This window comes from Crotalus tigris, unplaced genomic scaffold (genome assembly GCF_016545835.1).
Source record: "Crotalus tigris isolate CLP2741 ecotype Arizona unplaced genomic scaffold, ASM1654583v1 scf7180000017536.10889498, whole genome shotgun sequence".
Lineage (NCBI taxonomy): Eukaryota > Metazoa > Chordata > Lepidosauria > Squamata > Viperidae > Crotalus > Crotalus tigris.
Window position 1 is genome coordinate 7052618 of NW_024096460.1, and position 14783 is coordinate 7067400.

General features: G+C 37.1%; 1 protein-coding gene across 5 annotated transcripts in view; it reads right to left on the minus strand.

The window, feature by feature from the left end:
• The window catches only part of ADAM12 (ADAM metallopeptidase domain 12), a 281938-nt gene extending 279920 nt beyond the window's left edge, over positions 1 to 2018 (minus strand). For all 5 annotated transcript variants that reach the window (XR_005556825.1, XM_039344430.1, XM_039344344.1 and 2 more), the window contains exon 1: positions 1658 to 2018. Coding sequence is in view for 4 of the 5 variants with exons in the window: in XM_039344430.1 (XP_039200364.1) it covers positions 1658 to 1772 (115 nt within the window). In the remaining variant the exon portion in view is untranslated. The remainder of the gene's footprint in view (positions 1 to 1657) is intronic.
• Positions 2019 to 14783: the final 12765 nt, after the last annotated feature.

A 14783-nucleotide genomic window follows, 5' to 3' on the forward strand; every position in this document is an offset into this window, starting at 1 on the left:
GGGGGGGAAGAGTGTAATCTTACACCAGACATGTCAAACTCGCGACATCACATGACGTTGCACAACGTATCAGAGCTTTTTCGCCATTGCCGGCAATAGGGTGGGCGCCTGTCTTACACAATCTCACTTGGGAGGCTAGTTCTTCTGAATTTCATCATAGGCTATTTCTGAAATTCTGTAGGATATTAATTATTCTCAATTATATCAGTGTTATTCCATTTAAAAAGTGGAAAACAGCTTAAACACGCACCCAAGTCAATATTTTCCACATTCTTGCTCCACCCAAGAATGTTCAGAAACAAATTCTAGCTACTTCTATAGAAACAGGAAGAGGATTATAACTTCATGATCATGGAAAAAGCCCAGTGGTGTTCTTTTCAGCAGTGTAATTCTTAACAAGAATGTATAGAAATAAAAAAGATAAAGATATACTTCTATTTGCAAATGATAGCGATGCCAAGAGAAACAAGGCAGAATGCATTATGTGAATAATTAATCTGATATCTATAGCTGAATGTGTCAACAGGTACCACGATGCTCCATTAAACTAAGAGAGCTGCCTCAGTATCCATGCTCCATGCAGCTACTGCCTCAGTGTCTCTCAGGGAATGACACGGTTTATCATTTACAGGTAGTTTTCGACTTATGACCACAATTGAGCCCAAAATTTATGTTGCTAAATGAAACATTCATTGAGTTTTGCCCCTTTTTACAACCTTTCTTGCCACCATTGTTAAGTGAAGCACAAGTTGATAAGTTAGTAAGCTGGTTGTTCGGTGGCTTGTCCATTGATTTTGCCTGTCAGGTCACAAAAGGAGATCACATGACCTTGAGACACGGCAACCGTCATAAATATGAACCTGTTGCCAAGCATCTGAATTCCACACAGGATCATGGGAATGCTGCAAAGGTCGTAACTGTAAAAAAAACGGTCCTATGTCACTTTTTTCAGTGCCCTGGTAACTTTGAACAATCGCCAAATGAACTGTTGTAAGTCGAGGACTGCCCGTATTTACCACAGCAGGCAGAAATTCAACAGATAGATTTCTCACACTTGCAGCAACCCTTCACCTGCTATTACCCACTTCCTCTTTACGGCTGCTATCCTGGCCGGGCGGGTGGTGGAGGAGGGTGATGGTGTTGGGTGGTGAGGAAGTAACCCCCCCTCCAGCTAAAGTAGAGTTACGGGCGGGCGGCTGAAGGGAATTTCGCCCAAAGAAGGCGTGAGGGGGCGTGGGAGGCGTCCGGGCCACGGCGAGCCAGCGGGAATGTCCTTCGCGCTGGATGAACGTCGAAAGGCAGTAGCCGTGTCTCCTCCACCTCCATCCTAACCAGACTGGGGACAGACACGGCAACCGGCCCGGCGGAGTAGCGCTCCGCTCCCCGCCCAAACTTGCTCCTTTCCCCGAAAGTGAGAAATGAAAAGTCAAATTTGCGACAACAGTCAAGAAAAAGACAGAGGGACAGTTCTTTGTTCGGCAGGGCAAAAACTCCGTGCAACGTGTGGGCGCTCGGGACACGCTGGCTCCGTCAACGGCGCCCGGGCAAAACTTGGGGGAAAGCCGTTGCTCGGAGGCGTTTGGGGTTGGGTCGGGCACTTGGAGCGGGAACAAGGGGGCTGAGGTTAGCTCTCGATGCGTGAAGGTTGCCAACTTACCTCGAGACCCGGATGAGGGTGTTATTAAGAGGCTGAGCAGTAGACAGAGTATCTGGGTCGGGGGATGAGGAAAAGGAGGGTTGCGTTGTCGTCCTGCATGGAGACGCTCTGACATCTTAATCCAGGCCGAAAGACAAACTTCGATCAGCTGGTCCCAGCCCCATTAATGCACAGTTACAGAGCGAGCGAAAGAATCCTGAAACTCAGGATGTGAGATATTTCCTGCATGCAGTTCACTCCGAAACCCCTCCTGCTCCTGCATAGGCTGATGATGAGTTGGGCTTTAGTTTCATTTTTTTTTTTTAATTTAAACTGTTGGTGGGTTGGCTTTTTTCCTCCCTTGGCAAGAACAAATCTGTTGACCGTTGCAACAACTGAGCAAATCATCCAAGCTGGCAACAGGAGGCACTAAAAATCTTTAGTGAAAGAAGGCAGGCCCGTGAAAAACTGCCCTTGCCAACATTTGCAGTTGTCATTATAATGGAACTAATTGTTGTCTTCGCTTTCTTCCGGCTGCTCCTTTGCCGGGTCCTAGTGCCCTTCCAGCTGGGTAGACAGAAACAGTTCCTTTACAGAGAAGTGACCTGTCTGCCAGTTTTCAATCTGTTTGGAAGGAAACTCATTCATTTGGAATTGATTTTAAGGTTGGCTGTAAAATCCCTTTTCTCCTCCAAGGGTGATAAATGATCTTGTTTTGTCTCGAAAGTCGCGCCATCTCAAGTCTCAAATAGTTTAGTTTGTATGTCTGCAAAATGATTAGAATAAAAGCTGATGGCTGCTTAATTTGCTTTAAAACATTGTTTATAATCTGTTCTTTTTAGGACAAGCTGAAGAAGATTGCAAATCTACTTTTATAATTCTAATAGTAAACCACCTGGTAGATACATTTGAAAAATCCTGAAGGCAGAGGAATTTACTGGTGTAGAGACCACACAAAGACAACTGCTACTTTTTTGAAGGAAAAAAACCCGTGTACTTCACTAAATTTAAAATGACAGAAGTTGGCTATCCTTGATTGATTTTCTTTTATTTATGAAATGCTGTGACTGAGAAAGTTCTGCTCATATGTCTGTGCAAAAAAAAAAAATAACCAAAACATTTAACCTAGGGACCTCAATATCTAACAGATCTTTATAGCTTATGGAGGTCAGATGAATCTGTGAACCTTGCTTTTTGCATCCAAAGCTCTGTGGAGTTTAGAATTTCTCCTGTTTATTTTAGTATTTCTCATCCCTTTCTATTGATTCCAGTGAAAGGAAGTTTACTCCGCCATCTCCAAATATAGTTTAATTCTGGACCCATTTTAGAGATTTCTGAGAGTTTTATTTTCTGATGATACAATAATGTTGTGGGCCATACAGGGATATCTATCTAGTCCTGGATCAAAAAGCCTTAAAGCAACTCTTTTCTTGGCCCTATCTGGCTGTCCTTCCCAGGTGTCACATGATTCTGGGCAGAAATGTTCGGTGTAAGGAATTTCCAACAAGTCCTACCCATATGCGCATGCATGCTCCAAATCAAATTTTGATCTTTAAATCTGGATCTTTGTATAGCACCAATTTCCCATAAATACGGATCTTTGCATAACACTAATTTTCCGCCCCTTTGTGTCTTTTTAATCATTGCCAGCTTTTTATGTATATCTAGGCCTCCCATAATTTGATGCAGCAATAATTACTCAAGTACTTATTTTGTGCCATTTATTAAAACAAACATCCTTTATCTTATTTTTTTACTGCTGCAGGGTTGAGTTTGCATAGGTTCCACATACTCTGTTGGCCCAGTAACATGTTAAAAAGGGAAACTATAGCCATGTATTTAAAAACAGAGTTTTCAGAACAGGATTGCCTCTTTTGCCTTATCCCAATTCCTGGTGAAATTTCCCAGAGGATCTCCCCATTTAAATCAGATGGTGACAGCTTAAGTATCTGCCCCAGACAATTCCTGGAAGAACAGTTATACCCAGCCATTCCAGAACTCAGGGTGAGAGGCTGTGGGTGTAGAAATCCCAGGATAGGGATATAGCTGTCCTGTGGACAGTGTTTATGACAAACATCCTGCTACAATTACTTGTAAAAGTCCTCATGTAAAAAAAAAAAAGCCAGAGCTTTGGGAAGGGCATGGCAGAGCAGACCATGAAAGCTTCATGTTAGTGTATATGTATACTGGTGACATTAATAGGCCATCAACTGAGGTTATCTCTTCTTGAACGCATTGAGACAATAATCGGAGGTAGTGAAATAGGTATGACATCTTTTTTTAGTCTCTGCTGGTGTGCTGCATTTTATTATTTATCTCAGTGCATTATTCATATTCAAAGTAGATGCCATCATAGATCTCTATCCTGGATGTTGTAGTCAACCATAGAGCATCATCTCCCCTCAACTGTGGAAGCCTAGCAGATGATTTGTGACTTTGGACCAGTCTCTCTCTTTCACTCCAACCTTTCTCTTAGGAAAGTTGTGGTGGGTGAAAAAAAAGCAAGTCTTTAAGCAAATGGAAGCATAATATTAATCTAGTTTAAAAGAAGTAATATAGAGTTACTTGACTTTAAAGTGAGATATCTTGGATAAACATGGCATATGAGGTAGGGATAAACAGGAGCCGACATTTCTTCATTTTCATTTTGCATGAATTCAGCCTGAACAAATAAATGGTGAAGAATTATCATGTCTTAGAATTGGTTAGAATTTTTATAAAGTTATAAAATTATTTTATTAAGAAAATCTTTCTTCCTGGTCAGTTAAGAACACTTGCAAGCTCACACCAGGTACAGATATCATCTTGTTCTTATTTTAAGGTATGAGCTTGAAATGAATTAATTGCCTCAACCAGATGTTAGCTGTGGATTGCAACATATAATTAACAATTACCTCTTCAAAATGACTTTTGGATGGGGAAATAGAAAAATTAATGGACATTTTGCAATTATTAGAGACTTCAGATCTTTAACAGTAGAAAAAACAGAATTTGAAAGAGAACTATAAAGGGAGCATCTTACTAGACTAAGTAAACACAACGTACGCCCAGACTACATGTTACATGTTACAAAAGTTACATATGATCCCTAAATCTACATACCGCTGAACTCTCATATTTATTTGTTTGTAACCTTTAATTGGGTAAAACCTTGCATCACAGGGCAATAATTTTTGAGTTGACATACCTCAAATGGGCTAACTTAAAGAATGCATCCAAAATCTGGGACCCATGATTCCAATGGGACTAAAATTTGGCAATGCTGTGGCTGCTTCACACCTCTGCCATGCCGCTATCAGCCATAGTCATATGATCATCATTTCCATTGTTCCTTGTCAGCTTCGTACAAGGAAGTCAATGGGGAAGCCAACAGGAAGTCAGAAGTTGCTCCTACTCCCATTGGTTTTTTGCTTGCCCCCAGTCATTCTGTTTTTCTGTTTAGATAAGGAAATATCTCTGAGACAATGACAGAACAGATGATGAATTGTCTACTCTAAAAGTTATGACTGGATTGTAGTTTATGATGTGACAAATTAATTTTTAACAGTACATAGTATAATTGTATTCACAGTTTATATTAAAAGTTTATTAATTAAATATTTAACCTTGATGTGTTGCTCTTGAGGAATGCATGGGAGCTTCCGTTTGTATGAAAGGCACTAACTAGGTAGCTAATCTGCCCATAATACTAGAACTAACTTAAATCCATGTTGCGGGACCAGCATTGTTTGACAATTATTTTCCATGCAGATTTTTAGATTTTCTTCTTGATATTTAAAAGCTTGGGGGTTGAGTATATAAGAATTGAATGACCCAGTATGAACTTGTTTGAATGTTAAAATCTTAAAAGATTCTCTTACTTTTGGAGATCTCTTTATCAGGGCCACAAGTAAATGCTTTTGCTGTGGTACATTCAGTGGAACTGACCTCAGCTTCCATTCTGCTTTAAGGGGAATTCATAATCCAATCTCACAGCAACACCGTTAATGGTTCAGCAACTTCCACCATACACTGCAGTAGCTGACTAGTTTAGAAGTAGAGAAGACCACATGGAACAATTGTTCCATTCTCTGAAACATCTGTTGTTTCCTGCTCCTATCATTTGCTTCCAAAGTTGGCTTCATACATTGATAGAGTTGGTTAGAAAAAGAAACCATTTCCAAACAATCCACAATCATGCACAGTGCAAAAACCCTATTTAGGTTTATTCAGGACACTCAGCAGGAAAAAAAATGCAAACTATTCTGTCTCCATCTCATGTTGAACCTAATTAAAAACTATGAATTGCTGTGTCTGAATTGTTGAAAGGGTCACTTACAGATCCACATTTCCTCTCCTATTAAAGACTTAATTGTTCCAAGAAATATGTAACTTTGGGTGAACTGTGAGAAGATACAGACTTAATTTCAAGCCACCATTATTACATTAAACAAGTTGAAGCCTTGTATTTTTCAGAAATAATGTAAAAATAAACTGCAGGAGTGATAATGACTTTGTTTTTGTCTATGAGAGCTCATTAAAGATATGAAAGAGCTTTTTCTCAAGCAAAAAGAAAAATGAACATTTTTATCACTTCATTCTTGCCTTGCTCCAAAAAGCCTTGCCCTCAAAATATAACTGCAATATATTCTGGAATTCTTAGTCATAGACCAGAACACAGAAAAGCAAAATAAATAAACACATGTATATACAATATAAATAAAAATCATAACAATAAAAGAAAAACCTATCTCAAAATGTTGACAGTTCAAGTGTGACGATCTGTGTTAAGTCTTTCTTCTTTGACATTGCTATCTATTTTACAAAATTAAGCTACATTTGGACATAGTTTAAAATTTGATTGGAAAGCAAGGTAGAAACAGGTGACGCTTCAAACTCATTCAAATAAAATAATAAAACAGAAACAACTGGGGAACTCTAAATATAATGAAAGTCATGTCTTAACAACATGCAATCTGCTGGTTGATCTGACCCACAATGGCAGATTTTCTCGCTATATCATATTTTCCTACATTTTTCCATATAGCACAGCAGTCAATAAAGTATTGTGTGTTGCAAATGAGCACCGTCTTATATTTTGTAATTGGTCAGTTATAAAGCTACTTAGCTGATTTGAAGGAGCAATTTATACTATCAAGGATGTAATAGCTTGGAATCAGACGTATTTTATTAGTGTTCCATATCACTGATTCTTATTTTGATTGTACTTTCACATAATTTGGCCTTAAAATCAAGAATGATCATGTTGAAAAGCCATATAAACAGAATGTAACCTCTAAAGCAGTGGTGGTGAACCTATGGGCACGCACGCCGTCGCCCCAGTCCTAGGCCTTCAGCTGGGTTTTATAAAACCTTTTCGCTTTAGGCCTCCACTGCCCTGTGCAAAAAAAAAAAGGTTCAGTCAATCAGTCAATTTCAACTTCTCGCGGGGAAAAAAAGATCTCGTAAAGTTGGAATTGATTGATTGAACTTTTTAGTCCCATCCAGTCTGCCATTACCACCGCAGCCACGTCCACCCAATGTGCCACACCCACCCAGCACCCGACGATACATAAGTGGGTTTTGGATTGCAGTTTGGGCACTTAGTCTCTAAAAGGTTTGCCATCACTACTCTAAAGGATGTCTCCTTGAAGATTGGTAGAAATTACTCGATACTAAACAGGCAAGTCCCGAAGAAGTTAGATTGAACTCTAATCAAATATTACTCATGGAGACTAATATCCTGATTTTAACCTGCAGTAGTCCAGCCTTAAGTATTAAAAATATTTGGAATACATTTGAGAACTTGGAATTTAGCATTTTATATTCGATTATTTCCAGAATAGGGAGATTAATTATAATGAAGACTGGCTCCATACAGTAATTTAGGTTTGTCTTTTAGGTAGTAAAAACAAAGTACTTATATTCCCCTAAGCAGTTTCAGATATAGCATGTTTGGGGGTGGGAAGAGTTCCAAGATGTCAAAAACCAAACACAGATGTATGAAATTTTGGACCTATCAACCACAATGATTTTTAGATGTCTTCACAAAAATGAATGTTATTTAGATTGTTGATAATTAATCTTTATCTCATTATCAGTGTTCCATTGTGCAAGAACATTTAATGCTCCTTAAACCAGTTTCTATTCTATAACAGATGGCAGCTTCATACAGCTTACTAAAAATATTCAAAAGGCTAAGAGGGCAATAGTTATTTTGGTCAATTCTGTTGCTTTTCACGAATACAGGGATGCTAATTACAATTACCCAGTCTCTTGGGTCTCATATTGTACTATCTATATAGGGAAATAAAGAGGCCAACTACTCAAAGATAGATTTTTAAAATTCCAGCGGGATAAAAACCCTGACCCAGTGCCTTGCCTCCTCTAAGTTGTAAAATAAACTTCTCTATCTCCTTAAATGATATTGACAACAGTTGGGTAATGTTAGCATTCAGTGTTTTTGTTTTGTATGCACTTACAGTATATGTAAGCACAACACAAGACCTAATATTTCCTCCATGATATGTTCCCCATGTCAACAACTCAGTGAAATATGATGGACCGAGTGTGTTACTGGCCCTGTATAATCCAAAGAGTTTCTATGTTTGATTTTAATCCAAAACCTTAACACTACTCTTGGTATCTAATTTGTAAACAAATGCATATCCCATTCTATTGGTAGAATACTGTTGGCTGGCTTAGAAAGATGCTTCTTTGCACCAACAATAATAATTCACTAGAAAAACGTTTTTGTTTTTTTTTGCTGCCAAATCTCCATTTTCCATTATTTAGTTTTTCAGTTTCTAACAAAACAAAAACTGATCCTTGAATTGATTAGGATCTATGGAGTAATGCTACAATTTCTTTTCCTATAGAGTTAGAATTGCCTTAGGAGATTTTTCATTTGGTTTCAGTCTTTGTCAAGCCAAGGTTGTAAAATTAAAGTATAGATATTAGCTTTCCTAATTTTCATTCTTATCAAGTCATGCAGCTTGTGTAATGATATTATAGGAGCTAAAAGAATGAATGATACAATAGATAAAAAGTTTGAAGATTCATATAGTAATTCCTTCATATTTTCCTGCATCTGAGGATACCATTTGAGTCATAAGAAATAGATGTCCACATCTACATTAGAAGAGGACTTGACTTTGCTTTCCTCTGACCCTAAAAACATCTAGGACAAAAGCAGAGGAAAATTATATGTGTGTAGTCCCACATCTATTTTGAAATCTGAAATTTGCTTTAAAAGCCCATGAGATACTATAAAATGGCCTTTTAATGGGAAGAGTATTATAAAAGTAAGCAATGGGAAGATGGACTAGATCACGGGTGTCAAACTCGCCACGTCACATGACCTGTTGCGACATATCACGACTTTTTGCATTGCCGGCAATGGGGTGGGCGCAGCTTCGGTATGATGAAACCAGCCCACGGGACGGCAGTTTGACACCCCTGCACTAGGCTAGCTGACTGACTGACCTCATGATTAAAGAATAAAGATTTCAGAGTCACCTTAGAGGGGAGATGGGAAGTTTAAAAATAAAATAATAAAATAAAAATAATAATAATAATAATAAATAAAATAAAAATGGATTGTTCCGTCAGTTATTCATCATATAATTTAGCCCCTTAAAGCCATTTCATTTAGGAAGCCGTACAATTTCTTTCAGTTCATTTGGGTTAATCTAACAGTATGTGAGTAAACTCAGGTTATAATTTATCAGTCACATAATTTTTTTTAATTAATCTCATTTGATGCTATCAGTAGTACTACAGTATATTTCTGAAATGCTCACAAGTTACCAGAAGTGTTATAATGCCTCTGTGAATCATTTCATTCAATAAGCTGAAATACCAAATCAATAAATATAGAATATATTTTTTTTCTGCCTTTGACCATCATGGATGCCAAATCTGATAAGGCGAGTTTGTTCAGAGGTTGATTTGTTTTATTCCTTTCTCCAATGAGTTTGCTTATCGTCCTCACCAATTTAACTAGGATTATGTCATTGTCACTCAGTCCTCTAATATCATAATTCTTATTTTTCAGTGATACTTTTTTTTAAATAATTTTTTATTTTTCCAAACTCTCCCCCATACATATACCGTAATACTTATCAGATGTTAACATACATTCCCTCCACACTCACATACAAGATACTTTTAACAAAATGAAATAAATACATACACATGACTTTTGGTGTTGCTCGCCCATTTCCCCTTTCACCGTATCCACACTCCTTCTTCTCTACCTTCTTTCTCCCTTCTCTTCCCTACTTCCCTCTTCTTCCTCTCCTCTCCTTCACCACTCTCCTCCCCTTTCCTCTTCTCCTCCAACCTTCCTACTTCCTTCTCCCCTCCTTTACTCTTTTTTCTCTCCTCTCCTTTCTTTCCTCTCATCCCTCTTCAGATACAATTCAGGGGTAATGCCCGAGCAACTCCTCTCTCCAAATTTCCCTATCTGTATTATATACAATAAGATTAATACTTCTATTTATCTAACCTTCTCGGTATATACTTCTATAAACATTTATACAACCTCCAGTTATTCAATACTGTGTCGCCTGGGTCTCCCTCCTTATCTGCTCCTTCTTCTTCCATCTAAATTGATGTTAACTATCTTTTAACCGTATTCTCTTTTCAGCCAATCATAAAAAGTTCCCCAGATTTCATAGTAGTCTGACTCTGTCTTATCTTTAATTGTCATTGTTAGTCTATTCATTTCTGCACATTCCAGTATTTTCCCAATCACCTCTCTCTCTGCGGGGGCTTTCAGTGCTTTCCTATTTTGGGAAACACAATCCTGGCTGCCATAATTACATGAATAATTAAATATGTTTTTTCTTTATTGTATTTCTCTGGTAGAATACCCAACAGGAATATTTCTGGTCTTAGTTCTATACGTTGTTGTATCATCTTTTACATCCATGTTCTAATTATATTCCAATAAGTTTTAGCTTCTACACACGTCCACCACATATGGTAGAAGGAACCTGGTAATTTTTCAGTGATACTTTCATATGCAAAACAAATTAATATCAATCAAGAGTATCTAAGCAAAGATTCACCTGACAGACTATTTCCATATACTAATTTTTAAAAAATGAAGTTGGAACTTTATGATAAGATTTAATATTCACAGATGCACCCATTCTTTTGAAATATATTGCTATTGATGAAAAATGATACCTGGACAAATGAAAATTGATTTTCAGTGACTTACTTAGAGATGACAAGCTTATTCAGCATTGGAAAGATAAATATATGGCCCCAACTATGTGGTTTGCAGAACTGATGTTTTAGTAACTTTAAACAGTTCACTTATTAATATAGATTAGCTGTGAATGATTATAATGAAATATGGCTATTCATTGTATCCATTGCTCTTGTAGCTGATTATGGCTGTTCATTGAAATCTGACCAAAACTTTTCTATTATAGATGAATCTGTTAATATATTTCCTGCCTGTTTATGTTCCTTTTTATATTTATTTTATTCCGGTTTTTTCTTTTATATAAATTTTTATGTTCCATAGATTAGACAGACAGACAGACAGACAATAGATGAAATGAGATGGCCAAGCAGATCTCAGGAGATAAAGAAGTTATGCATTCTAAGGTTATAATACATGAGATTTTAGTAAACTAAGTATCGCAGAGGGAAGGGTTTGAATTATTTCTATGCCTAAGGCTAAAAAAAAGTGAATTATTTCAGGGGGGAATAAAAGATAAAAGAATCGTGCTGTTTGCAGATGCTTATATATTGTAGTCTATAAAGTAATGTATTATTTTACAGTTCAAATTATGGTTCAATACTTCCCCTTGGAAGTCCTCATTCTACTGGAAAACCAAGAGGAAACATGAATGGAAAGAAAATGTTTGGACAAAAGTTTGCTCTCAGTCTAGTAAACCCTAGATCTTAATCCAGTATTTTATGTCTGAACCAGACCAATGCATTATATCAGTCTTTGAGCCTAGAAAAGTTCTGGAAGATTCCTATCAAACAAGAAATCAATTTTTTTTAGACTAACCACAGCTTGACCAATAAACCTTATTTGACTCTGCATGCATGTTTATTAAGCTGTTCCCTTTCTTCTGTAGATGAGTGGAGCTATGCATAGATAATTCTAGATTATGCGTGCTATGAAGATAGCAATATAAATTGCCTGCAATCTTACATTTAGCTAGCATCAATAGTATGGATGAGGTCTGACTTCTTTATAGACATCTATAAGATTGCATTATCGATAATAAAAGCAATTGCTCTATATCTCAAAAAGGATTCATGCTCTGGAATGACAGAGCTTTGGAGGCTTTGTAGGGATATTTTGCCAAACCATTGTTTCAGGTTGGAGTAATAAAGCAGTGTAAAATTCTGTATAAATACATAAATATAAAAGCTCCACCATGAAACATTGTGCCTTTTGAAAAAAAAAACAAGATAATGCATTTATAGTCTTGAAATAAAATCACATTTGAAATTAATGTTAAAAATAATTAAGCAGAACTTCTAGAATGCCACCAAGCATAATTTAAATTATTAAGTTAAGAAAGGGAATATGTTTCATTGAGAATCTATATTTTAGGTACAGGCTTTTTTGTTGTTGGCTTTTTTCTCCATTACTTCACATTATAATAGAGTTTGTCCAAATTAATTGTCCACTTAGGACATATTTTTATTTCTGTATATATAACAGGGCAGGGATGGACCATTTGATGATCTCCACTTATTATGGATTCCAGCTTCCCCAATCCATTGTCATTGGCCATGCCAGCTGGAACTGATATGTCCACAACATCTGGACGATACCCATGAGTACAGATAATTTAAATTTCTTCTTCAATAGTTACTTCCCCCCCCCCAAAAAGTTTCAGTATAGGTAGTTACTGATCCACATCTGTTTACCTTCAACAATCATCATGATTTAAAAGTCTGTGTTCCCTTATATCCATTTTTAGCATAGTTAATTCTTTTCTTGACATCCTCAGCATGTGTTTTGAAAATTATAGGCATACATCTCATATCTTATCATTTCTTTATCCCATGATAGGCTCAATGGCCAAAAGAAAAATTATCCTTCACTGAATCCATGGCTTGGGATGGGGAAGTCATATAATAAACTAATAATAATAGCGTGCCTTCCCATTTTCTCATAGGGATTCTGAGTAGGTTAAAACTTTATGACATGAAAGATTTGTTCTGTAAAATACTTTATAGCCTAAAGATAATAAAATAACTTAAAACAGCCCTTTTGGATTTCAATTTTACCCATTCTTTTGGATTGCTTGCAGAGCCCCTGATTTTTGTATTTGTATGCTTCTGAAAAAGTGCAGGGTTTCTGTTTGTTCGCTCTCTCTAAATTGCCACACTTTGATTGTTTCCATCACCCACATTCTTCCTTGTGAAGTGATTGCTTAGTTTTGCTTCAAGCTCTAATATAATTCTTTTCTAATATTTACTTTATAACTAGACAACAGTTATATTAACAAAAATTTCTAGACAAATCATTATACTTCTATGAAATACAACTTGAATAACTACACTTCCTAATCAGAGAAGAGAGCACGTACAGTGTTTCAGTAAGGGATCAAGATAGTGAGGATATGAAACACATAAAACATTGTTAGTAAACAGCAATAGCAAAAAGCAAAGAATTTAATGAAGATTTCCAAACCAGAAAGTTCCTTAAAAAAGTGGTTATAAAGAATATTCTAGTTGACTCTGAGTTATAGATAAAAAAGATTCTGCCATGCATTAAGGTTGTTTTACTTTATTTGGTCTAATTGGATTTCACAGTATGAAGATTTGGTCTCTGGGCAAAATGTACTAAGATTACAGTTTTGTTGCAATAGACTTTCATGGCTATTTTTCTGGCAATATAATCCCATCAAGTCCTGTTATGCTATTCATTGTGGTGGGAGGGGGGGTGCTCATTGGAGGGATGAGCAATGAGCACCAGGAACATAGGCCAAGGGCATATGCTCAGAGTAAGATCACCCAAAGTCTGGTCAACCCAACTACCCAGCTAAAGCAAACAGGCACCTATGTTGAGCAACAGAAATAACCAGAGATACTGGAGGCAGATAATCACTTTATTGAGAATTGCAAAGGCATCATATCAAGCTACATGAGAGAAGGCAATAGTAAACCACACACCTGCGTTTGACCAAGAAAATGGTAAATGGATAGACAGTCTGAAGTGACTGACAATATGGTATTGGATGATGGACCCATCAGGTCAGATAGCAGTCTACAAGCTATTGTCAGCTCTTCAAAACCAAGGTCAGGAAACATTGAAAATCTATTTTACTGTTACAGATTATGATAGAAGAATCATGAAAACCTGACAGAATTTCTTCCTTCTTCCTCTTATACCAAGGAAAATCAAAGTAGAGTAATCTTGAGTTTCTTTTTTCCCAGGGCTAAGCTGATTATATAAGTCTTCTTGCATTGCATTGTCAAAATTGTCTCTTATTCTTTTCTATAGCTTCTGAAGAAAAGGTGAGAATTTTTTGCAGCACTAATGGTATTTATGACTTGACTAGATTAAAGTCTTCAAGACATCTAGTGGCTGATATTGTCATGCAGGAAAAAAAATTGCAAACGCAGAATTATAGTGAAACATAAGAAGCATGAACATGAGAATGGTCAACACAATGAAATATTTTAGGCATCAGCTATTTAAAATGGGTTGGATTTGGCTCTTTTAAATAGAATAGAATAGAATAGAATTCTTTATTGGCTAAGTATGATTGGACACACAAATTTGTCTCCAGGGCAAAAGCTCTCAGTGTACATACAAGCAACAAGTGATAAATCATGATCATAATCATAATAGAATCATCATGAAACATAAGACACAACATAAGATAGTCATAAGATACTAAATAAAAACAATCAGCATAGACTTCCGGTTTGCCATCGCACCCTGGGCAGACACATGGAGGCAAGCCTCATCTCCAGCATCTGGTTTTATCCCACTGTGGGACCCTGGAAAGGGTTGAAAGTTGCCCTGTAGGGGTGACGAGCAAGAAGAGGACCCCCGCTGATCGCGGAAGGGCAGTAGCCCTTCCTCTTGATCTGGGGCAGCTCTTCAAACCAACGTGGGAAAGACCGGCCATAGTAATATGACTCATCACTAGGCTGCTGACAGTCGAAGTCA